Raw genomic sequence first — 26,276 nt, forward strand, 5'->3', positions numbered from 1 at the left:
TGCCTTTTCATGTGGTCGTCCATTTCGTTGTATATTGTGTTTAGCGGTCTTGGTATGTCATTCCCTTGTTCAAATGGTAGTCTCACATCACTTTTTGCTATCTCATCTACTATTTCGTTCCCCATAATGCCTTTGTGACCAGGTACCCAGTAGATATGCGGCCTACTGTTTCCGGCTAGCCTTTCTATGGCCCCCCTGCTCCGTGGAACATTTTTGGACTTAATACAATATGAGCTTATTGCTCTTATTGCTGCTTGACTATCCACGTATATATTAATTGTTGAGTTCTTTCTTGTTCTAGTGTAGGCTAGCTCCGCGGTCTTCCCCACAGCAAAAACTTCCGCTTGGAAAATACTGCTGTGGTCTGGCAGCTTGATAGACTGCCTTATTCCTAGTTTTGAGCAGTAAATACCCGCTCCCACTCCGTCTGGAGTTTTCGAGCCGTCTGTATATGGCCAGGATTCATGCCTATGTGCCATCCTCCCTCTTCAATTGTAGTGCGAAACCTTCTCTCCCAATTAAAGTACGGAGTCATGTAGTCTGTGCCACCTGAGCTCCACTTTCCTATTGAGCTGTGACCGAAGGTTTTGCAGGTGAATACCCCCGCAGCCATTAGCCTCCTCGCGGATTTCGCTGCCAGGTTTTCCGCCATGAGGTCAATAGGTGGCATGCTGAGTATCATTTCCAGCGCCACCGTTGGAGTGGTCTTCATCGCTCCTGTTATGCACAGAGCAGCGAGTCGTTGAATCCTTTCCAGCGGCATTAAGTATGTCAGCTTTTTTGTCGCAGTCCACCATACTAAGGTTCCGTACAGCAATATCGGTCTGACTACTGCTGTGTAGCACCAATGCATCAGAGAGGGTGATAGACCCCAAGTAACACCCAGCATTCTTTTACATGCGTACAACGCATTACTGGCCTTTTTCACCCTCTCCTCAACGTTGTGCTTCCACAGCAGTTTGCTGTCCAGTATTACTCCGAGGTACTTTGCATAATCTTTGAGAAGTAGTTCGTTGTTGCCTAGCTTCGGGAGGTTCCACGCCGAAACTTTGTATTTCCTGGAAAAAAGTACCATGTCCGTTTTTCCGGCATTTATCCCTAGCCCTGCGCGAGATGCCCATTGGTGTATCGTTTTGAGAGTGCTGTTCATCACATTACTGATGGTGTCCAGGTACTTTCCCGTAACTACTATAGCTATGTCATCGGCATATGCCACTAGTTTTGGTGCCCCTCTGTCAAGTTTCTTAAGAATTTCATTTGCTACAAGTAACCATAATAGCGGCGATAGTACCCCACCTTGCAGAGTACCTCTGCATGCATATTTGGTGACGCTCGCATCGTTCCACTCCGCTCTTATCTTTCTGCTAGCTAATAGCTGCCTTATCCATAGATAAACCGCGGGTTGCACATTGAGTGACTCTATGCTATTTAAAATAGCATCTTTTGTCACGTTGTTAGAGGCCCCTGATATATCTAGAAATACTCCTAGAGCATACTCCTTATATTCTAACGCCTTTTCTATGTTTAGTACAAGTGAGTGAAGTGCAGTTTCAGTGAATCTGCCTTTAGTGTAAGCAACTTCCAGAATCAATTTTTCGAACCAATCAAAGTCAATCAGTTCTAAAGCGAAAGCGGGCAATTTTCCACAAATTCTAGCGTCTGCATTCGTATATTGATTTATCTGGTCTATAGAGTGAAGTGAATTCAATCCAGTTTGAACCAAAATGCGAATTTTCGATTTCTGCGCACCAAAATTTCCGTTTTACTACCCCGAAAATTCTAATAAGATCTGTATCTAAATAAAAGGTATTTCAAAAGTGACGCCTCGGTCTCAGTAGAGAATAATTCCTGTACCGTCTTTTTATATTATCTTCGATATTGATGTACAATTTCATACCACAGAACAATGCGTTAAAATTATTAAAACTCATTATTATATTAACAAAATATCGAAAATTCGTAATTTTTTCGTGGAAATAATCGTACAAAGTAGTAGACAATTCGAAGCTTGGGGAAATTTCAATTTCAAAACCTGAATGCTCTATTGAGAATATTGGTGCTGTAGCGGAAAGTGTTGCTGAACAACCTTCAACATTGATATTTCGACGTTCTCAACAGTTAAGCATTCATGAATCGATTGTTTGGTGTTATTTTGATATACAAAGAAAAATGGTATTTTTAATATAAATGATCGGATGTTTATTTCAGGAAGGTATGCCGTTAATAGTGGTAAATAACATCAGGCAAATGACCACCACGACCACGCTTACAGGACAATATCCTTTTCATGAAATTTTCCATAACCGAATTGCAAAGTGGCTGCCCTATGTCCTCGATAGTCTCACGAATTCCATCTTTGAGGTTTTGAATCGGCCCTGTGCTGTTGGCGTAGACCTTCTCTTTCACGTGGCCCTAAAAAAAAAGTCACAAGGTGTTAAATCACAAGATCTCGGTGGCCAACTGTAATCGCCTCTTCGAGATATAACACGGTCCGGAAACTTTTTCCGTTCCTTGTGTGGCACGTAGCGTCGTCTTGTTGAAAATAAGCGTTCTCCAGATCAATACCATCCAATTCCCGCCATAAAAATCGTTAATCATCTCTCGATAGCGCAATCCATTCACCAATAACACCTTTTAATGGAAAACCTTATATATCGCTGGCAGAGTGGAAAAGTCAGACTTTTAGTGAGTTTTCGAATCGGTTGCCTATATAGGGAAATTTTCCATTCAGCCGACGAAATATTCTGTGCTGAAATTGAAAGCTGTTTTGTTTACAAATTTTATAATTTTTAAATTGTCCATCCCACGTCTGTCTAAGTACACGTATGCCAAATTCGTTTTTTCTAATTCTTGAAAAAGGTGACGTGGAATCGCTCATATGAATTATAGATATTTCTTAAATTCTTGAAGCATTTTGCTTTTCAAAGATTTGGAACCACCAAAAAAAGTCATGCACGGTGCTAATAAAAAGCTATATTGGGTATACACATTTTTCTTCCCCTCATACTCGAAATGAGTATTTATAATTTCTTAATTTTATTTACACATTTTTGACTTCACGTGAACCATATTTATTATATTTTTTATATATATAATAAGTATATTATTTATATATTATTTTTTATATTTTCTTTATGTTGTAGTTTTTCATTATACAGTGTAAACGTTCGGAGTATTGAATACCATTGCGTATAAGACATTAAATGTTTTACAAGGCTTACGTAAAGTTTTAAAACATGTCGACTTTTCGTGTCTCCTATACTAACTGTACTAAATTTATTTTTGTCACTATCGAGTAAGTATAAAGTAACATATGAACTAAAAAATTCAAAAGCCAGATAAAACAAAGCCTTTTCCCAAATGGGCGAGCTGAGTAGTTCTGTGAATTTTATTTACGTATTCAGGAATTTACTGCGATATTTATCCTTAAAATGTTTCACTTCATATTTTTAAGGCACACAAAATGTGTGTAAAAATCGATGAATGGGGTATTTTTTTTTGATTAATTAATGTTTAAAGATCTAATAAAGTAATTACGGGAAACACAGAAACCTTTACTTAATTATTTCATAAGTTTGTTTAACACTGGCGAAATTCTATTGGTCAGCCAAAAGCGAGACAATTCTTAACGCCGGACAGAGCTATTTCTGATAAGCTGACTTTCACTCAGCAGAGTAGACTTTATACTTCTAACTGGTTACTTTACAGGTCACTGTAGTCTGTGATATCACTTAAACAAAATTGGTCTCTTTGAGACCATCATCTACCGATTCTGTGAAATTGACACTGAAAATTCAAAACACATCCGTTGTAAATGTTCTGCACTAGACAAAAAATGGCTACACCATGTTGGTGTTCATTATAGAAATATATTTTATTCTAAAAAATTATTTTTTTCAATTGTTTTTTAAAATAGGTACTACCTCTATTTTATGCTAAGCAATTAAAAAAACTATATCAATGTAATATTTTCTAAAATTTTTTTGTAAATAGTAAGTATATTTTATACTAAAAATAAAACAAAATAATGTAAATTTTTTTATTTTTTTTTTTAAATAGTAGGTACTCAATTTTTTTCCCAAAAAGTTAAAAAACATTATAATATTCTAAAAAATACAAAAAAAAATATGAAATTGCCCAAATTTAGAAAAATTATAAAACAAAACAAAAATAAGGAACAAAATAGTAAAAAACGAATTTTACCTAAATATGATATTTTACGGTAATATTTTTACTTAAAATTTGTTTACCAATTTAAAAAAAAATTAAGTAAGTAATTTTTTTAAGGGGGAAGTCTACTGTGACAAGGGAAAAAACAGGCTTATTTTCCGGATTTTATTTCTAACAAAATATTGCTCGTACATAAAATCTATTTAAACTCTTATCTTTATTATATAATATATTTAAGTTTTTGAAAAAAAAATTTTAAGTAAAAATATTCAAAATGGCCGCTGTGGCACTTCTGCAAGCGCAGGTCCGCTTTTCTTAGGTGCCTAAACGGTGTACATGAAATCTTACGTTTCGGTGATCTAAAACAAAAAAACAAAATATTGTTATCATATACATAGTATTGACTCTCGTCTGACGTAGGATTATGTCGATAAAAAATTTTGGCGTTGAAAAAAAAATTCTTGAAATTTTTTTCTTTTTTTTTGCCTAAAATTGATGTTACTATTGTTTATAACAATTTAACAAATAACGATATCAAAAAAATCCTATGTCAGACGAGAAACACTATTACAGAGAATATATAATTAAATTTTTAAGCTGATTCATTTATCAGAACTCGAGATATCGTGTACACCGTATACAAAAACTTAGTTTCGAGAAAAATGCGTTTAAAGTTTCAGAGTAGCAGGTACGCGCTTTGGAGCGCTTCGGGAAAAGGTCGAAATTTCAACGAAGAAAAATTTAGCCAGCTGTAACACATATTGTACCTTATTTAAGAGGGTTCAAAGTATTTTTTAAGCTAATAAAAAAAAAAAATCGATTTTTTGAAAAATTCACAGTAGACTTCCCCCTTAAGTGAAATTTTTTCACCCCAAATTACAAAAAAAAAATTTAAGTTCCTACTATATATAAAATATTTCTTTCTAAAAAAACTTAAAAGAAAAATTATAAAAATGAAATTTTTTTCCGCGGCCGCTGTAGCCGAAAGGGTGGGTGCGCGACTACCATTCGAAATTCAGAGAAAATGTAGGTTCGAATCTCGGTGAAACACCAAATAGAAGAAAAAGTTTTTTCTAACAGCCAGAGGCCCTCGGCAGTCAATGGCAAACCTCCGAGTGTATTTCTGCCATGAAAAAGCTCCTCATAAAAATGTCTGCCTTTCGGAGTCGGCTTGAAACTGTAGGTCCCTCCATTTGTGGAACAACATCAAGACGCACACCACAAATAGGAGGAGGAGCTCGGCTAAACACCCAAAAAGGATGACACGTCAATTATATAGGGTTTTCCAATAACAGGTGTTATTGGTGAATGGATTGCGCTATCGAGAGATGATAACGGCCCGTGTTATCTATTGAAGAGGTGATCACAATTGGCCACCGAAATCTTATGATTTAACACCTTATGACTTTTTTTCTTTAGGGCCACGTGAAAGAGAACGTCTACGCCAGCAGCTCAGGGTCGATTCAAGACCTCAAAGATGGAATTCGTGAGTCTATCGAGGACATAGGGCAGCCACTTTGCAATTCGGTTATGGAAAATTTCATGAAAAGGATATTGTCCTGTAAGCGTGGTCATGGTGGTATTTGCCTGATGTTATTTACCGTTATTAACGGCATAACTTCCTCTTTATAATGAAATAAACATCCGATCATTTATATTAAAAAATAGCATTTTTCTTTGAATATCAAAATAACACCTCTGTTTGAAAAACCTTATAGGTATATATACAATATATAAAGTTTTTTTTCAGAAAATTTTTTTAAATAGTTGTATATACGAGAATATAGTTTAATCTAAAAATTAAAAAAAAAAAAACTTAAAACTAATTCACTTTAAAATACTATACCAAAATTGTGCATTACATTTGTAAGAAAATACTAAATTTATGGATAAGCGCGACTTGGGTTATGTTACCTAGGCTAAACAACGAGGAAATATTCAAAGTTTTAAAATTTGTGATCATTAATTTTTATTCGTTTAAACAAGGAAACTCCTTTACCAGCGACATATTCGCTAAAGCTAGTTTTTGGTATTGATAATTAAAAAAACAAAAATAAATAGGGAAAAAAATTGGCAAGGTCTCGGTTCAAGAAGTAAAGATTTAAAAGTATTCTAAAATAAGTTACAGACATTGTTTTTTATATTTTAAGCGGAAATCAACGAAATTGTATAATTTATTTCATTGATTGCTGCGGATTGCGGCTTTACTCGTAACAAAGTATTTTCTAAATTCTACGACTAATTTAAAATTGTAATATTCAAGGATGAATATTGAGTTCATTGAAAAGTCATAATGCTTCTTAATCTAAAATCACAGCACTCAAACCAAAATTAGATTTCGTTCGGTGCGATCGCAAACTTTTCTTATCTCAAAAACCCTGAACATATATTTTATAGTAGGTATGTGCACATGTGCTTGTGTGTGTACTTTTCAAAAACAGCCAAAAATTAAGTAGATCGACCTTTTGCCCTACTGACTGGCGATTTAGAGCGCCTAATCGCAAATAATGCTTGCATTTGATCACGCTTTGCTTTAGAGCAGCTGGAATTTAACTTGTATTCCAGTATGTGAATGAGAGCAAGGAAATGATCCTGAATACAAGTTTTGTAATACTCGTAAGCGCAATTTAGGCAACTCTACAACTATGAATGAAAATGAGTTACTTAAATATATTGCTGAGCCATATCAACATCACTGCTTTGTTGGTTCTGTTTTCTTTTTTTTTTTTTTTTCATTATTACATTTCCATTATTATGTTTTCATCATTATTAAAAACAAAAAAATGTGTGTATGTACATCTTCATGCGACATAATTTCGCGGGGTTTTGTTGAAAACGGAAATACGCAGCAATATCCGCCTTATCAGTAGATTCGAAAAACCTTCAAATAATCTCGGAAGAAACTTTATTGCTAAGTTTTGTAATAGTGCCACTCAGCCTAAGAAAAGCCAGGCAAGAAACGAGCTGCACACGGGCAACTTAGCAGCTTCTCAACCCGTCTTGTATGCTAAGTTTACAAAACCCATTTCTTGATTTCCGTGCGCCAAGGCAATCGAATGAGGCGAGCACGTCCGATCTAAAATCCTCAATATTTTTCTTCAACACATCCAAAAACAAGCAGCGCCAAACACCAATACTAATGCAAGCCGCGCACCCCTACATTTGCAACGGAATGGTTCAATTTGCTTTGGCGCGGCCATATTCCCGCCAGTACCAACCAACATTAGTCTACTGAGAGCACTCGGCTGCCTTCCGCTTGAGCGCACAACTACCATTGCATTAGCAGTGAAATGTGCATTTGTGTTGGTGTGGCAATTGCTCGCGCACATACGAATTTTGGAGCAGCATGAAAATCTGTCGATTGCCGCGTGTTTAGTACCACTTCGAACGCTTGTCGGTCTCCATGTGGGGAGAGTGCTCGACGACCGATCATCGAGACAGATTTTCATCAGCTCGCAACGACTGAATGTAACGCCGCTCAACGGCAACAACGCCGTGCGCCTCCATTCATTCCGTTGTCGTAGTCATAGTCGTAGCCTGCGTGTTAGTTTCGAATAAAAGAAAGAAAGCAAAAAAAACATAAGTTTTACGGTTTTAAATTCAATTAATTCAAAGAGGAATTACTCAAATTCAATTAAAATTCGATTAGATTGGAGTTGTGCAACCAGGTGCAACCTGAGAGAGTGAAATTTTTACAAAACATTTTATTTGATTAGTGCAACTGCAGACTGACAAAATACTCGCGGGCATTTGGATGCATCGCTAGGCCGGAGGACATTAGAAATTAGCAATTATTTAATCGAACATTTTTAAATTGCTCTAAATTGTAAACTAACTGTTCAACATAAGGAATAATTTGCAAGAAATATTGTTTGAAAATTGCAACGGTGTTGGCTGTATTGCCGCACGTCCAGTGTTGGAAGTGTGGAGTCGTGATTTGTTGACGCCTAATCAAAGCATTTGAACGATGAAGTTGCCCAGAGGCCGTCAAGGTCTCTTGGGTGGTGGCGCCCAAAGGCGAATAACGAACACTTATCTGTGGTCGCTGATATTCGCAATTTATCTGATTACCTTCGTGAGAAATGACTACAGCTTCGCCGATGCCAAGGTAAGTGAGCCAGCGATTAAGGTGAAAATAGTACTTTAAGAAATAGAAAAATGTGAAATATGTGAGAAAATAAATGGTTTTCTATTATTTTCTGATAATTTCAATTTTAAATTTTGATAATAAATTTTGAATTTCGATATATTTTATTTATGTAATTAGTAAAAATTAAATTTTTTTGAAAGTGTAAATATATTGTAAGTTCGGTGAAATCACAAATTAATGTCGAAATATTATTATATTTTTTGGTCATTGGATCGGCAATTCACTTACACAAAATAAGAAAGTGTTACCAGATACGAATTTCCACGATATTTATAAGTCACCTACAATAAGAGTATAACTGCATATCGCTCGTTTTTTGAAAGAAAGTCACAACTTAAAAAATTGAAAACATATAAATTCAGGAAAAATACAGCTCAAAGCTTTTAAATTAATACGAGTATGCCCCACTAAGTAAAAGTAAAGACACGTTTTCCCATAGTGATTAATCGTTTCGCATGAATTTTTACACAAAAGAGCTGACACTCTTGCAGCAAGTGAGCGATATGTAAAACAGCTCATCTGAATTTAGTCAAATCAAATTTTAATATTTTTATTTAACTTTTAGTAAGATGTATTTGTATTCTTATGCTCAGTCAATATAAAGGGTGGTTAAGTTTCAAGAGGCGGTGTTGATTTTGCATAAAATACAATTTTTTTAGGAAATTATTGTCATTTCTCTTTGTTATGATAATATTGGTATGGCTGAATTACGTATAGAACAAAATATTGGCCAAATGACCGCCACGGCCTCGGCGGCACACCTCCATCCGATGGTCCAAATTTTCGATGACGCTGAGGCATAATTGAGGTTCTATGCCGAATTATCTCATCCTTTAGCTCTTGAATTGTTGCTGGCTTATTGACGTACACCTTTTCTTTCAAATAACCCCAAAGAAAGAAGTCCAATGGTGTCAAATCATATGATCTTGGCGGCCAATTGACATCGCCGCGACATGAGATTATTCGGCCATCAAATTTTTCGCGCAAAAGAGCCATTGTCTCATTAGCTGTGTGACGGGTCATAAAAAGTTCGTTACCATCTCACGATAGCGAACACTATTCACAGTAACTACCTGACCGGCCTCATTTTGGAAAAAATACGGCCCAATGATGCCGCTGGCCCATAAACCGCACCAAACAGTCACTCTTTGTGGGTGCATTGGTTTTTCGGCAATCACTTATCATTCGCCCAAATGCGGCAATTCTGCTTATTGACGAATCCACTGAGCCACATGTGCCTCCTCACTGAAGATGATTTTCTTCACTGTTGCCATTTCCTGCCACCATTCTGACCATTGACGACGCTTGAAATGGTCAAGAGGCTTTAGTTCTTGAGTCAATTGCACCTTGTAAGCGTGTAAATGCAAGTCTTTATGCATAATGTTCATCAACGAGGAGCGTGAGAGGTGCAATTGTTGTGCACCACGACGAGTAGAGGTGGACGGCTCTTCAACCACGCTATCGTGAACAGCAGCAATATTTTCTGCAGTACGAGCTAAACGAGCATGCACTGGTGTATTCACATCTCCTACAGACACGGTTTGCTCAAACTTTTGCATAATTTTTCCGATTGTACGCACATTTGGACGGTTAAATGGACCGAAAAATCACGAAGAGTTGCTCGATTGTGTATCTTTCCATGGTTTAAATTAAGTTAATCTGAATTTGAAAAATATCAAATCAAATGCAGAAAAAAGCTTGAAGTTTAGGTGTGGTTTACATTCAATATCGGCCTTTGAAATTTAACTACCCTTTATAACCGATAGCAGCTCAAATATTGCTTAAAAACGCAAAGCCACAGGTACAAAATACTTAATCAACTTAAGTTGTTTTGTTCAAATTTCATCAATTTGGTGGAAACACAAAACGTACAGAAGAATTCTGAGCTGCGAACATACAATTATGGGAATGTTGAGAATATGAGCCCCAACCTGATAGATCTATACAAAAAAAATATTTATATACGAATAAAATTAAAGTTTATACTTACGCGTTTTTTATAATTACCTTTTTAGACTTACGTTTTTATACTTATTCTTAAACTTATGAAATAGAAAAACAATGCCTTGGGAAGTTTGCAAGCATTATGGTAGTATTTGAAAAATGGAATCATAACTGCGGCCGCAGTAACTGAATGGGTTGGTGCGTGACTACCATTCGGAATTCACAGAGAGATCGTAGGTTCGAATCTCGGTAAAACACCAAAATTAAAAACAAAAAAAGAAAACCATTTTTCTAATAGCGGTCGCCCCTCGGCAGGCAATGGCAAACCTCCGACCATATTTCTGACATGAAAAAGCTCCCCATAAAAAACCATTTGCCATTCAACGTCGGCTTGAAACTATATGGGGCCATTTGTGGAACAAGATCAAGACGCACACCACAAATAGGAGGAGGAGCTCGGCCCAACACCGAAAAAGGGTGTACGCGCCAATTATTGTATATATATATATACATATCTGCCCAATGATTATTCAAGAGGGGATAGCTAGAAATGAGATCACCCTACGACAATAGTACGCATGGATATCAGGTGAAGAGCATCTTTTGGTAATCGCCGCTATTTGGGACTTGATTGGGGATTAAACGACAAAGCTCTTCTCGACTTGCAACAAGCTCTTTCTACAAGCCCTGTTCGCCCTGTTATAAGCGCAGAGGCGTGGACATTGCCAAACAATGTTGAGAAGATGCTGCCAACATTTGAATTAGCTTTCTACACCAGATCAGCAGAACTGGGAGCAACTCGTAACGAAGAAGATAAAATGAAGAACTGTACGAGCTTTATAATAGCTTTGTCACCTCACATTCGTTCTTTAGAATGATGGTGCGCCGGTGAAAGTATTCGTCGATTTGACACAATCAAAGTGAGGCTGTCCGCGAACTTAATGAAACAACTCAGTTTAGAAAGTCTTAGCTGGTATAGTTGGAGTGAACATCTCAGTGTTATAAAAATTGGAGGTAGTTTCAAACGATGTATGCAGTAAGAGTAAGAGATATGTATTTGAGGATTCAGTCAACCCTTTTTGATGTAGCTGCTCATTTTTGGTGATTCTAGAATGGCTTGGAATACTTGTAACTCTTTTTGTTTTTGTTTATTGTGGCTAAAAAGTATTTTACTGCTTTCTTGCTTTTATAGCCTGCCTCTTACAGGGTGTCTATCCGAGCCCACTTCTTTTGTCTAAGTGGTAAAACGTGTTGCTTCTAAAATCTCAGTCATTTATGCCGTGAATAGAGAACAAAAAGATTATAAGTGAAATATTTTCAATTCTTTATTTATTAAATTTTGCATAACCACATTTTGGTGCTTGGAACCAATGCAAATAATTGGATGCAAACGAACTACTTGGCTCTTTATCACTTCCACTTAACCGAATCTTTACGAAAGAACTAACTGGCAGAGAGTTAAATATACATGCACATACATGCATACGTCCATATATACGTAAATATATGCCACATGTATACGTATAAACCAAATACACAGTATGGAATTGTAATCTTATATGGATGTAGAATGAAGAATAGCGGAAAGGAGTTAAAATGGAAATGAACAAAAAATCTAGTAGTACTCAAGAGAGTAGATGAAGAAAGTGGTGAGGAGCAGCAGCAAAATTAGGTCACTTCATAGCAATATTGCACTACATTTTCTGATATTTTTTTTCTTATTTCAAGACGATGGAGACTAAAAAAAACTGCGTAATCACAATGCAGCAAAAGTAGAGTGACAAAGTCACAACTCACTCCTTCTTAGTGTTTAAGTTTTTTCTTGTTATTCAGCACAAATGCAGGCGTGTTTGCAGACATAAGTACAAACATATATACTTTTACATATATTATATTTCCGGAATACTTAAGCTGCATACAATTAATCATATAATATTTACCCTATACTCGTTTGTTCGGATGTGTGAGTGTTTATGTGGTTAGTTGTGATTGAATTTAGTAGCAGACTGCAATTCTATCATTCTTGGCCTGGTGATATGAGCAAAGAGTGCTTGGTGCTTGGGTGGGAGGTGATGTAGGTTCAAAGTGACTGCGAATGCTTGCTGTTGTTTTTGTATTGATTATGTTGCTACTCGCACTACTGCTGCTGCTGCTGCTGCTGCGCTGCTTGCATTACACTCTTCCTTTCAGATAAAACCAAACAAAAGATTATGGAAGTGTAACATTTCATTGAAATAAATGTGTTTACTTGCTGCAACTGTTACTTTACACGTAGCTTAGTAAATCAAAGTTTTTACAACTATTTAATGTATATCTACTCTGGGCGAGCTTAACTGGTTGCAGGATGATTTTTTTTTAATACTTGCAATGTTTTTCGAGCTAAAAGTTGATTGCTATTTTTTAATGCTCTCAGCAAAATCATATAAATCAAACTGTTCAACAGTTATTCAAAATTTGAATTTGAATTCAACAAATTCTCAAATTTTAATCTGAATTTTTAGAAAATTTTTGAGTATGCGATAACATGACTCATACAATTTTATTCAATTTGAATACATTTTTTATTAAAGAAAAATTAATAAAAAAATTCATAAAATTATTCTACAATACTTAAATTTTTATTAAAAAAAAATGTATTAATTCACTTAAATTTTAATTTAAAACAATTATGCGATAACATGACTCATACAATTTTATTAAAATTAAATACATTAAAAAAATCATTAAATTATTTTACTCAAATTTTGATTACAAAAAAATGATTAAATTAATTTACTTAAATTCGAATAAAAAAAAATTATTTTAAGCGCCTGAAAAAGCGCGTTTTTTTTTTGCTGACGACTTTATAGGTTTTTTAATACAAGGTGGCGCAAAATTAACTATCCAAATATGTTTTAGAACAACTTTGCTACTAAATAAAAAAACAATGTTCTTGTTTAAATAAAAATACAATTTTGAGTGATGGAAATCTTTACTTTAACTTTTACGCGCTCCATTGTTTGTCTGTTTTGCTGTTTGTCATTAACGTGCCGTAACAAAAACTATAAATCGGCCGATAGGTGATTAGTTTTGCGCCACCTTGTAAGAATTATAATTCTGCCGACCATCATCATCATTGTTAGCTGGAGATATATATTTTTAAAAACTAATTTTGTTTATAAAAAACTTGATATTTAGTGTTTTTTTTTCAAATCAGGAAATCTACAAATTTGTCCCAAATATTTTGGCGGTAGTTTTAAAGTAAAATAAATTTTATAATTTGAGACCGTATGTTTCTCCTAGGAACCACGGGAAAATATGTTTGCATGGGTAGAAAAACCGCAACTTTTTTGGTTCTTATGGACCTACATTAAATTTACAGCAAACTAAATATTGAAAAATCTTTTAATATACATTTTGGCACTTTATTTGTGCCAATGAAATAAATCTCATATTTGGCTCGGCTTATCAAAATTCACCGCCCGAATTTGGTTGACGATAACCTGCATGTCAATGTCGAAAAATTAACACAAACAAGAAATATGTTAAAATTAAGCTTTTTTTTATGAGTTTAGTGAAAAAAACATATATTTTTAATTTAGTGTGCTTCCGGTTGGTTTGTAGAGGATGACAATAGACAATATACAAAAGTCTTTATCGGGATGCCTCAGACTTTTTTGGTAGATTATTTGCTTAATATAATATTTGAAAGCGCTTGATTTATTGACAATTTTTAAAAGGTCAACCGGATTGGGTTGACGAGTAGCGATAAGCTGTTTGGGCCGAAATGAAACCATTTGCAAATGCGGTAGAAAGTTTATTTATTTAAAAAAAAAACAATTAGAGTATCGCCATTTTAAAATTTAGCCAAACATGAATTTGAAAAGTTAAATAAAGATTACACCAGCTGGTGTTTCAAGCAAACTTAGATATTTTTTTCATTTACTGGAAAAAATTAGGTCTAGATAAGGCGAATTAAACAGAATGGAATTGGATAAAGAATTATAGTCTCTAAGTGCGCGAGACGCATTACTCGTAAATTTAGTCTAAAGTTTTCCCTATAAAAAGGTAAAAAATGTGAAGACTTATTTGTCGAACATTAAAGCTTATCCGCTCAAGAGATCTGGACAGGCGACGATGCCATTAACAACATTGAAAACGACGATGCCATTAACAACATTAAACGAAAGTGAAAGGAGTGTGCTTCCCTTTTCTAGGGCTTCTAGATAAATTAGCTTTAGCCGAGATTTATAGAATGGAACAGGGGCCTCAAATCGTAGGGAACAGGCAATTGTTTAAGAAATATTTGCTCAATTCCATTTGTCGAAACTTGGTCCTAAGGTCTCCAAATGATAACAGCGTATTCTGAGTGAGAGCGAACAAGTAATGTAAACAGCAGTTTATAGGTTTACGGGTCGGAAAATTCGGATATATTGCGACAAAGAAAGTCTAGAACGGAATGCGATTTTGAAAGAATAAAACTATTATGATCACTGAAAGAAAATGTCGTATCGAACAAAACTCGAAGATCTTTAAACTCTGTTACACTTTGTTAAACATTATTAGAAATGATATAGGATGTGTTAAAAACGTACTGACGCCTCGAAAATGTTAAATGGAAACAAATTTTAATACTTAAAGACAAACACAACCGAAGCAGATTGTTCAACACGAGTTGAAGCTTTTGAGCGTTCATTGATCTCATAAGAGATGAGAGAAATTTGAAATCATCCAAAAAAGCAAGAAATTCGAAAAGGAAAAGCATTTGCTTACATCATTGATAAAAATGACAAAACAAAAATGGCTCTAATATGCTCCTTTGGGGGCTCCTGAAATAGCAGCAAAGTGGTTCAATAAAACTCTATCCATCTGACCGTCAAATATGACTTAAGTCATTGCAGAGAAGTGGAGTGAGAGCTCGAGTAAGTAAACTTGTTTACTAGAATCTTGTGCGACACTTCGTCAACTGCCTTAGAGAGCTCAGTACAAATCCAAGCAAATTGGAGTCCTTTGGAAAATGATGGCATACCAAATTCTCTAAAAACAGCAAAATCTGTACAAGTTGTAGAGCGACTAGTAACTGGTCCATGGTAATATAAATGGTCCATATTTGTTTGGGTTAATTAAAGATTTAACCGCCAAATAAATGTTGTCGTCTACAATACATTCAAACTCTTAGGAGATGTTTGATAGCTTGGAAATCGGCCTATAACATATAACACTATAACATTGCGAACATAATTTTTTCTTCCGCTTTTAAAAACAGGTAAATTTCCATTCATTTACAAAAGTACCCATAGAATACAACAAAGAGATTGGCACGTCGATCTTAAGATCTTCCGAGCTATATACTCATCACAAGCCCAGTCACACAAGCTCATCAGAGTACCTCATCTAAGCCCAGTTCGCTCAATAAAACTCTGATGGAGCTGGGTTGACAAATTTACCTTACAAGTGCTCCTTTAATAAATTGCGCGATTAGTGCTTAATTGCATATAAATTGAATCAGATTCCATATGCAACCCTGTGAAGTCTGTTCTATGAGAAAACGGAATTTCGTGAAAATAGAAAACATAAAAAAAACATGAAAAGAATAACAGGTAATAGTGATGATGGATTTGGACACATGGTTTTTACAGCTCCTATATGAAGTATAGGGCGTCCGCCATTTGGGACTCATCCGATGGGAGACAAGCAACTCTGCATGCAAAATAGTATTTTTAAAGCCAGTTTATAACCAAAACTTCATTCTAATGATTGTAAGAACTCAATATGTCTGCTATAAATTAAAGAAAATTTCCTTTCCAATTCACAAAAACGAGTTTTCATAAATACAATCAAAATATTTTCTAACAAAATCTAATTGAGTGAGCTATATTGAGTCGAATTAATGCTCAATCTCGATTAAATTACCTGGCTAAACCTAAACTTATGCGTACATAACTAACAATACGTGAGCAGTCATATGGTGCCTAAGCATTGAGCGTTTCCTTAATCAATTCTCAAAATTCCCTTAGTTAAAAAAATAAATCTTTAAATTGACGTACAATTTTGAGCATTTAAAATTAAAAAAAAATATAGAAACAATTAAAATTTAAAATTGCAATTTTACAGTCAATATACGAATATGCACAAATTGCAAGTGGAATAGCGCAGCTAGGTGCCCCTAGCAGTATGCTACCATTTTTGCGTTTGTCTAATTCTACACGCGCCAATTTAAGCGCTGATGTAATACTTTATATTGCAAAACTGTAAATATTTCTATTAATTTGTGGGTATTAGTTTATACATTTCTATTCATAAATGTTTTCTATCAATGAATTTGCATATCTGGAAAAAATAGTCTACATGTGTACGAAGCTTAAAAAATAAGCAAATTAATTGCATACTTATAAAAAAAAAACTTTGACGACTTCCTTTCAAATGCTGATAATTTTTTATGCGCATTTTACTCCTTTAGTTTGCTCTGATTTTATTTTCCATCTGCGTTTTTTGTGTTGATTGTCGACAGTTTTTTTATTTTATTTATTTATTTTTATTTTTTTATTGTACTAAACTAGATAACATTGGCAGTAATGAACTCAGGAGGGCATAATAGGCTTTTGGTTAATTACAAACTGTTGCGAATAAATAATTGAATACTTTTTAATAAATAAATATTTATTTGGCTTTGAACAAAAACGGAACTTATCAACATTTTTTTTTTTAATATTAAGTAGTTATTGTGTATGTTGATTTTTTGTTTGTTTTAATATCAAGTAGCTATTGTGCTAAATTTTTTAAAATCATCATATATCTAAAACCGTAAGGGTGGCCAAATAACATTTTGTTTTCTTTATGCTACCGACTAAATTTGTTTTATAAAAAAATGTATCACTTATATAACATATTTATTTTTTATTTAATATTTACCCGTGCCGCTTATAAAATTACCATTGAACTCTGATGGGGGAAATGCACTTTTCTGCAAATTTGATAGCATCAAGAAAAAAATTTTGTTTGCCATCCTAATGTACCTATCTACTCGTATACCTTTATTTTACGTGCTTAGGTTTGGTTAGCAAGTGTTTAGTTGTTATAGTTTTTAAATATACCCGAATACCCACTATCATTTCTAAGAAGAGGGATCATCAAATAACAGAAAAATAGCAATCGCCCCTCTCTAGAGCTCTCTAGTTTTATGCTGCCCATGAAAGGCAGCTGGTTCTTATGGAAAACTTTTTCATACCAGAAATGCTCTCACAAGTTCAAGACCAGCTGTCTACTGGGGACCATTTAGAAAAGTAGACGGTTTACTGGTTTGACAGGCCAGGCTGCTGCGGATTACGAAACAATAAATTGCGCCTACATCTGTTACGACATCTGGCCTTTAGTAGGTTGTTGTTGTTGTTGTAGCAGCATAAACATTCCCCAGACATATACGGGGAATGCTGCTGAAGTGACAGTCCTTGGCGTCCAGTCGTTCCGGTAACGTAGAACCGACTGTCGTGGGAACGGCCTTTAATAAGTTGTTGTTGTTGCTGTAGCAGCATAAATATTCGCCATACTTACATACGGGGAATGCTGCTGGAGTGACAGTCCTTGGCCGGATATAAATCCGGGTCGTTTCGGTAACGTAGAACCGACTGTCGTTGAAATGCCTTTAGTAGGTCATATATGTCGCTGTGACAGAAAGATATGGAACATAATACTTATATACACTAAGTAGAAAAAGTCAGCGGGCAGTTTCTTTCTCAACATTATTCACAATGTTTGTCCTGTTAAATCTTTTTCGCTAATTTTTTATCAAAATATAGTTCTTGCTTCAAAAAAAATCATCTGAAAATTTTCAAACTTTTTTCATGATTCTCAAAAACTCAAAAAAAAAAATGCAAAAACTTTTATAAAGATTTCAAAATATGTTCTATGAATTTTTACAAACGTTTTTTAATTACAAGGTGGCTCAAAATATTCACCCTACCGGAAGATTTATAATTTTTACAACTGGTGTAGTCCATCAATCATATTTGACACTTGTGAACTAGACAGCTGCAGGATACAAACAGTAAAAGTAAAGGTTTCCATCACTGAAAACAATTTTTTTATTTAGTAAAAAATTATTTAAAAACCAAATTGGATGATTAATTTTGCGCCACCAATTTTTATAGGTCTCGCAATTTCATTAAAATAAAGTGCACGTTTCGAGCCACGCAAAAATCGCATTGATATGCGATGTTGACTATTTTCTTCCATACAGATGATTTCTGAACATACGCTTTATATGAAAGAAAGATAATGAGGACACAGGAGTAATATCTGCGAAAAACAAAAAAAAAATATATTATTTAGTTTAATTAATTTACCTTTTTTGACGAATTCAAAGAAATGGCGACGAAATCACAATATCCTTAGTCTGCGGTCCATTTTTTGCTAACAAACTTTGGAATTATCTTTTGTTGGCAAAATATGGACCGCAGACAACAAATATGGGTATTTGCTGCCTTGATACTAAGAAATAATTATTTATTTAATAAAAAAACTAAAATTGCAATTTCTCAAACTGCTCCGAAATATCAAAACAGTTAAAATAATTTCGAACGTGTTAGTGCAGACTAGCATTAAGTCCAGCATTTCTAGTTCTTCTCTTTAAAATTCTCATTATTTTTCATTTACGATAGATATTAACAGTTTTTTTTCGGCAATGTTGCCATTGGAAATTTCTCTAATCCGCTTAAACTATGAAAATTAAGTTGCACTTAATTCCTGAGATAACTTCGAATTAAACTACAAGAAAAAGAAGTGTCCTGGCACTTTGGCATCAGTTGTTGTAGCAGTGCGCTAGACTCTGCTATTACGGTGTAGTCACCGTTCGTCATCGTCCAACTCATCTAATGTTAGGCCAAAGAAACGTGCTGTTTCGGCAGGTTAGGTTCAGGGTGTGTTCGGGGGGTGGGTTGGGAAGGGCACTACATAGCTATAGCGATGTTACCTTGAGTGCATACGCCTTGGCCTCTACTATTTCACGCACAAGGAATAATGGCTAATATTTCCCTGTGTATTTTCCTGAGAATTTTCTGGAGAGCTCCATACTAAACACAATTTTTGATATTTCTAACTAGTTATATTTCTCATTTATACTCTAACGCCACCCTTTAAGCGATTGTCTTACCACAACATTCATATTTTCTTGCATGGCAATTATCAATCAAACCAAAAAGTTGCTTATTTCCTTTTTGACTTCACTGAACTTTGGCTACACACGCAGCATTTTTCAATCGAATCAGCAAATATTTCTTTGATCTCAAGCGCCCAATAAAATATACACATGAGCACATATGCATAGGAATCTACAAATACATATACATATGCCTAGTCTACCTAATAAAACATAAAAAAAGAAATTATGAAACGCGCATCAATGCGACTTGACGCCAACTTTCCGCCATTTGTCGCACCAATACCAAATCAGCATTGACATTTGCACTAGTGTTAGTTATTTCTGATAGTTCCATTTTTTAACCTCTCACATCACTGTGCTATTTTATTCAATGATTTATTTTAGTTGCCATGTTTTTGCCTTTTTCTTCCATTTTAGTAAATTTTTTATTTTCATTTTTTTTCATTCGTTTGCTTCCATTTTATGTCTGGCCGCTAGCTTTCCATTGGCTAGTTGGCGACATCGACATTATGCATAGCTCGTTGCCGTGGAACATATTCACTTCACTCATTTGATATGCGGGTATGTGGCACCGCTGTCTTTAGTACAGAAGCGAGTCTACTAGTCAAATGTTTGCACTTACGAATATGTACTGTGATTAAAATCTATTCATAATATGCACATGTTTGTCTCTGAATATATACGTATATACAAACATACATATATATATTTATTCTGTTCTATTCTATCTGCCATTTTTTATAGGTAGCACATATATGTATGTATGTTTAGATTAAAAGACCGTCCGTTTGATATTTTTAGACATGATCACTATATTCTCCTTGAAGTAGATATGTTTGTTAATCTCATGAAACTACGTGCACACATACACGTGCATAAGTACAAGATCAGAATCTGCTATTTAGCTACAAAGTATTACATTAAATGGCATTTAAAATCTGGTATAATTTGCAGCATAACGCGCAATGTTTTGTGGAACTTTTTAAAAGGCATAAAATCGAAGCGTAAAATCTAAGCATAAGAAAAGCGCATCAAAAATTAAAGGGAACCCAAAGTGAAATTTATTTAAAAAAATATGAAAAGAGAAAAAATGCATTTTTAATATGTATTTATTTATTTATTTAATCAGTCCTCGAGCATACACCATTAATATTACCATTCGTAGCTGTTGCACCGGCTTTGAGCTCAGAATGGCAAACTGTGTTGACATTTCTATGCAGTAAAGTTTGAAAAATTATCATAAACAGCTTAGCGTCAGAAAAACGCATCCAAATTTTGGAAATTTACTATAAAAGAAATAAATAACTCTGTTCGCGAAGTTCATCCATTTTACGTGCGGCTTACACGCTGGTCGCATCATCGGCGGTGAATGGCGAGCGCTTGTGAGCCATACTGACTAAATTTTCGTTTGGAAAAACTAATAAGCTAAACATCGACGACATTTAGTTCGAACAAGACGGCGCAACGTGCCTTACAGCGCGCTTAACGATCGTTTCATTGCAATATTCAAGCCACCATTGACGCCATACGGCCAGATTTATTGGAAAAAGTAGTCAAAAATTGGACTGATCGAATGGACCATGTAACTCGTAGCTACAGCGGATATATGCCGGATGTCATATTCCAAAAATAAATGGCATGAAGTTATCTAATAATAAAAATAATATATTATAAAAAAATATATATTAAAAAATATATACAAAAAATATATTAAACAAAAAATATTTAAAAAAAAATTAAAAAAATGTATTACAAAAAATTATATTTTTGCAGTTTTCTAATAACAAAACTAATATATGATAATATATATTAAAAATAATACTGTTTACAAAACTATATTAAAAAAATGTATTAAAAAATAATATTTAAAAAACTATATTAAAAAATAATATTTAAAAAATAATATTAAAAAAATATATTAAAAAATTATAATACAAAAATGCGTTCCCTTATTATTTCTGTTTCGTATTATCCTTTTAAGTTCTCAAGCAGTTAAAAGAATATCCGATGCAATGATAGATCTTCTTACTCAACTGCCTAAGCGCACCCCTTGGTGGCAAACATCGAACTAAACCTAGTGTTGTAAGGATGCTGGTCGGGCACGTGGTCGACGACGTGCAAACCTCCAATAAATCTAAAGTTTGCTGGTCCACGTGTATGAAAAAAATTGTTTAGTATAGCATCCAGATTTATTTTCCACTTTTACTTTTCGGTTTTGCAACTTTTACACGTAGCCTCCGTTTTGCTTCCATTAAGAAACGACTACTACAAGTTCAGTGTGGACTAGTCCTTTTGAGCTGACTCTTCGCGAACTCCTAGTACAGTAATATTAATCATGTATGTATGTATGTGTGTATATGTATTTATGTGCATACATCCTCCTCCATCTAATAAACTTTCTGCAACGTTTACTTCGCTTATTGTACATACATACATACGAACGTCTCCTTACCGGTACAAATGCCGGTTAGTGTGTAATTCGATCGTGTCGCTTTTCGCACTCTCTGCTAACTTGGTCAATTACTTAGTCTTGCGCTTGGTACACACACACGTCTATAAATATGTACGCTAACATGTGCTCGGTTAAGAAATGTTTACGTTTTCATACACTCATACGCACTCTTCCATTTCTTCACAAATTTGTGGTCTGTAAGCGTTAAATAAATAAACTGTAGAAGAAAAAATTTAGTCAATATATACACACGTACATACATATATGCATACATATGTATAAGGAAACCGCAAGCTTCTTCGTGGTTAAAGTCTTTCACTGTCAATGCGAACTCTCTCAGATGTCTGCGTAATTCAGGTTTTTGCAAAATACGCATTTTGGCATTGCTTACATTGCTAAGAAGTCTCGAAGTCTCATTGAATCCTAAGACTGCTAGCAAAATACTTAGGAAAAAATTGTTAAGTCAGTTTATTAGCATTCAGTACTCATCGGTGCTTTCTCTTCAAAGTAACTCACGTGCTTAAGAGAGCATGCGGTGCATGCTCTTTTATCGCTCTCACAGCACACATGCACAAAAATCGTTTAGATTCATCTCAGTCTCACCTCATACACTCAAGCAGCAACAAGTTGCATGCTACTCCAAACAAAATGCAACCAGCTTCATGTTCATACTCCTCCCACAAGCCGGCTGCATGCAGCACCGTGCAACATCTGTTACTGACCCTGCTGATGCTGCTGTGGTGGCTGCTCTACCACTCCCCACCATACCATCTGTTTTTCTTGCATAGGCCATGCGAGCATTAAAAAGTGAATGAATTGAATTGTGGCTATGCCCTTTGCATATCGGAACTCGTTGTATATTTTTATCAGCAACGCTTGTTTTGTTGCACTTTGCCTGGCCATATGTACAAGTACAAGTAGCATGTGTGGCATACAAAGTGCAGTTGCAGAACTGATTTTGCTTCCCTTCCCCCAAACAAATATACACCAGCCATAAGAATTTTCTCTGTTTTTATAATCTCTTTTATTTTCCTCTTGGATCATCATCCTTGGATGATGGGCGACTGGGCGGCTGAGTGGCTGGGTCGTTTGGATGTGCAATGAACGCACATTCAATAGACATTCGGAAATTTGTTGTTGATTCTCGCCGTAATACTGTTATTGTTTTAGTAGCCGCCACAGCGGTGGGCATTGTTTTGCGGGCAGTGTTGTTGTTGCTATCGCACATTTTGTGCTTATGCTGTTTTTGCTGTTGATTTTGATTGTAATATGCATGAGGGTATGTGTTATTGCTCTTGGCGGCACAATCACTTTGACGTTCTGCGTTATTTCACATTCGAAATGAATTCAGTTCTTAGTTCACTTCTGACAACAGTTTGTGTTGTTGTTTTATTTTCTTTTTTCTCTTCTTTATTATTTTCCTCTTATTTGTTTTTATTTTTTTAGTTTCTTTTCTTGGACTTTTACTTTTGCCGTTTATTTCGATACAATTCTGCTTCTCTCAGCTCTGGCCGTTTTTTGTTTATCTTACGGATCGGTTTGTAATTCCTTGGCATATTAATTTCTGTTTATCTTCACTTCTGCCTCTGCTGGTAGCTCTAATCACTTTTGCCGTTATGCAAACACGGAAATGAACTAAATTCATAATAGCCAGACTAATTAAATGCTGCTGTATGAATATTTAATATAGTGCAGCCCCCCTTGGGCATACACTCACCGTCAGGCAACTTTTGTTCGCCCAAGAGAGGTGACCGCTCAAGAGAGGATAATTTGCTTCGATATCTAAGATTTATTACAGGGAAAAATGTTCGTCTACATATTAAAGGCGTCCGTTTGGGATAAAATAAAAGTTGTCAATTCAAAAGCCGGCCGCCGTTGTCGAATGTTTTTTTGGTGATCACTTGATGCAGTTGCCTCGAGTAAGAAATCCATTCTGGGCATGAAACACCAAAGTACATAAAATTTTTTTGTTAATAGCGGTCGCACCTCGGTAGGCAATGACAAGCCTCTGAGCGTATGTAAGCGCCAGTTATTCATGTTTTCATTATTTATTTATTCTTTTTTTAACCTTAATTATTCCTTTATAAAAGTAAAGCCCATTCTATAACAAATATTACATTAATCCAAGTTTCAAATTTGGGTACGCAGTTTTATAGCCCTTTAAATTCTAGTATAATAAAGAGTTCATACTTCTCGCTGATTTTTTATAATTTTTCCCCTTAACGGTGTTGTGCCATTTCTCCATATAACGAATGCGCGATTTTTTTTTTTTTTTATGAAGAAAATTCACAACAATGTAAAGGACAGAAATACTGCATACCCTCCTTTTTTAATACTGATTAAAAAATTTGAAATTTAGATGAAAATCGGATGAATGTTTTTGGCATAAAATTTGAAACTTAAATTTATGAAGTGTTTGTTATAGAATGGGGCTGGGAAATGGAATTTATAAAAAAAAATATATTTAAATATGACGAATGTTTAAAAATTTTGCAATTTGGAACTTAGATTTATGAAGTTTTTGTTATAAAATTTTGTATGAAAACAATTTTATTTTAATAAAAAAATGCTTTGTTAAAAAATTATTTAAATGTGATAAATTATTAAAAATTTTGCACTAAGTTTGAAACTTGGCTTTTATTATAGAATTTTCTATTTAAATTTTTTTTTTTTTTATAAAAAAAACATTAAATTAAAAACTATATTACATTTTTCTATTTTTATAAATTACATTTTTGAATACCAAATATAATATTTATTCATATTTTTATAAAAGGAAATTTTAATAATAAATATTTAGTATTCAAAAATATAATTATTTACATTTTTTTTAGATTTTTTTTTATTTAATATTTTTTTTTGTTTTATATTTTTTTTTCTTGCACACAACTTCAAAGTTGGATTTATGTGCTTTCATTATGAAATTAAATATATTTACACAAAAAACACAAATGCTTGTATTTTATAAAAAAATATATTTTTATATAAAATAGATAAAATATTTATATTTCTAAATACTAAATATTTAATATTTATATTTCCTTAAAAGGAAAATATATTTTTATAAATCAAAAACTAATTTTTTTTAATATTTAAATTTGACGTATATTTTAAAATTTCAAACAGGGTTTCAGACTTGGTTTTAAATGGCTTTAGTTATGGAATAAAATATATCTATAAAAAAAAATATTTAAATTTGACTATATATATGGTATATGTATAAAAATTTCTCACAACAAATTTCAAATGTGATTTTTGATATGGAATTTTTTTTTTATATTAATTATATTTTTGTTTTCATTTTTTTCATTTTTTTCTCCTGCGCTAAGCTTCAAACTTTGATTTATGTATTTTTTCTATAGAATGTTTCATACATTTTTATTTAATTTTATTTTCATTTTTTTTTCTCTTGCACAAAGCTTGAAACTTGGATTTATATAATTTTTTTTATAGATTTTTACATACTTTTTTTATTTATTTTTATAAAAAAAATTTAAATTTAATTGAAAGAATATATTTAGGTATAGTCAAAACTTATCATATGCTGATCTTATCATTATGTCACTCACTTTATATTCTGCTATTACATCAACCTAAACTGAACTAATCATTGAACGAAATTAAATATTTGAAAAATCAGTCTTTCCGTTTCCTCATTTGTTGAATGGCTCATTTAAAAACCTAATATCAAATACCCATGGATATCCTTTCAAATGCCCATATTTTCAATCCCACAAACGCGCAACTTGACAAACCATTATCCACTCATTAATCGCAGCAGTAAAATATTTATTGCATTCAACAGCAGGACCAGCTCATGCACCATTAATTAGTAATCAACAAATGAACGCATCGCATCACATCGCATTAACAAGTCATATAATACCGCACACGACTAAAATCAGCAAAGCCATGACGCGTTGCCAACTGGCGCTCTTAATTTACACGCACGCATTTTTTTGAAAGTATCAGCTTTTGCAATACAATCATATGTGTTTGTGTATGAGCATATGTATGTGCATGCTTAACAACGAATTCGATCATTGTGTTTCGGCTTGCGAGGATCCTCTGGAATGACATCATGCCATCGTGCCAAGTGCATGGTGGACCATTTCGTCTAGTAACACATATGTGCGTGTGTGTGCATGCATGCGCCGCCGCTGCCTCAAAATATAAACTAACTGATGATGATTGTTTGAAGAAAGACGAAAAGTGGCGGCGCAAAGAGAGATCAAATAGTTCAACGTTTCAGTTGCAGTGTTCGGGATGCAGAAATAACAATTTGACACTGATTTTGCGCGCCCACACTGAAACCAAATACATGCGCATATGTAATTATACACATACGTGCATGTACGGCACACACGCCTATGCAGGTACAGACAAATGTACGAGTACGTACACTAACCAATAATTACGCGAGC

At 34.2% G+C, this 26,276-nt stretch overlaps 1 protein-coding gene across 2 annotated transcripts in view; it reads left to right on the forward strand.

The window, feature by feature from the left end:
• The first annotated feature begins 7,548 nt into the window (after positions 1–7,548).
• Positions 7,549–26,276, forward strand: part of LOC128865404 (collagen alpha-5(IV) chain) — a 72,811-nt gene continuing 54,083 nt past the window's right edge. Inside the window, exons 1-2 of one of the 2 annotated variants that reach the window (XM_054105750.1) lie at positions 7,549–7,713; positions 7,887–8,278. In XM_054105750.1, the coding sequence (XP_053961725.1) occupies positions 8,138–8,278 (141 nt within the window). In that variant the 5' untranslated portion in view covers positions 7,549–7,713; positions 7,887–8,137. Of the gene's footprint in view, positions 8,279–26,276 lie in introns of both variants that reach the window. The other variant, XM_054105749.1, reaches the window with a different exon arrangement.

Source organism: Anastrepha ludens, chromosome 5, assembly GCF_028408465.1.
Source record: "Anastrepha ludens isolate Willacy chromosome 5, idAnaLude1.1, whole genome shotgun sequence".
Lineage (NCBI taxonomy): Eukaryota > Metazoa > Arthropoda > Insecta > Diptera > Tephritidae > Anastrepha > Anastrepha ludens.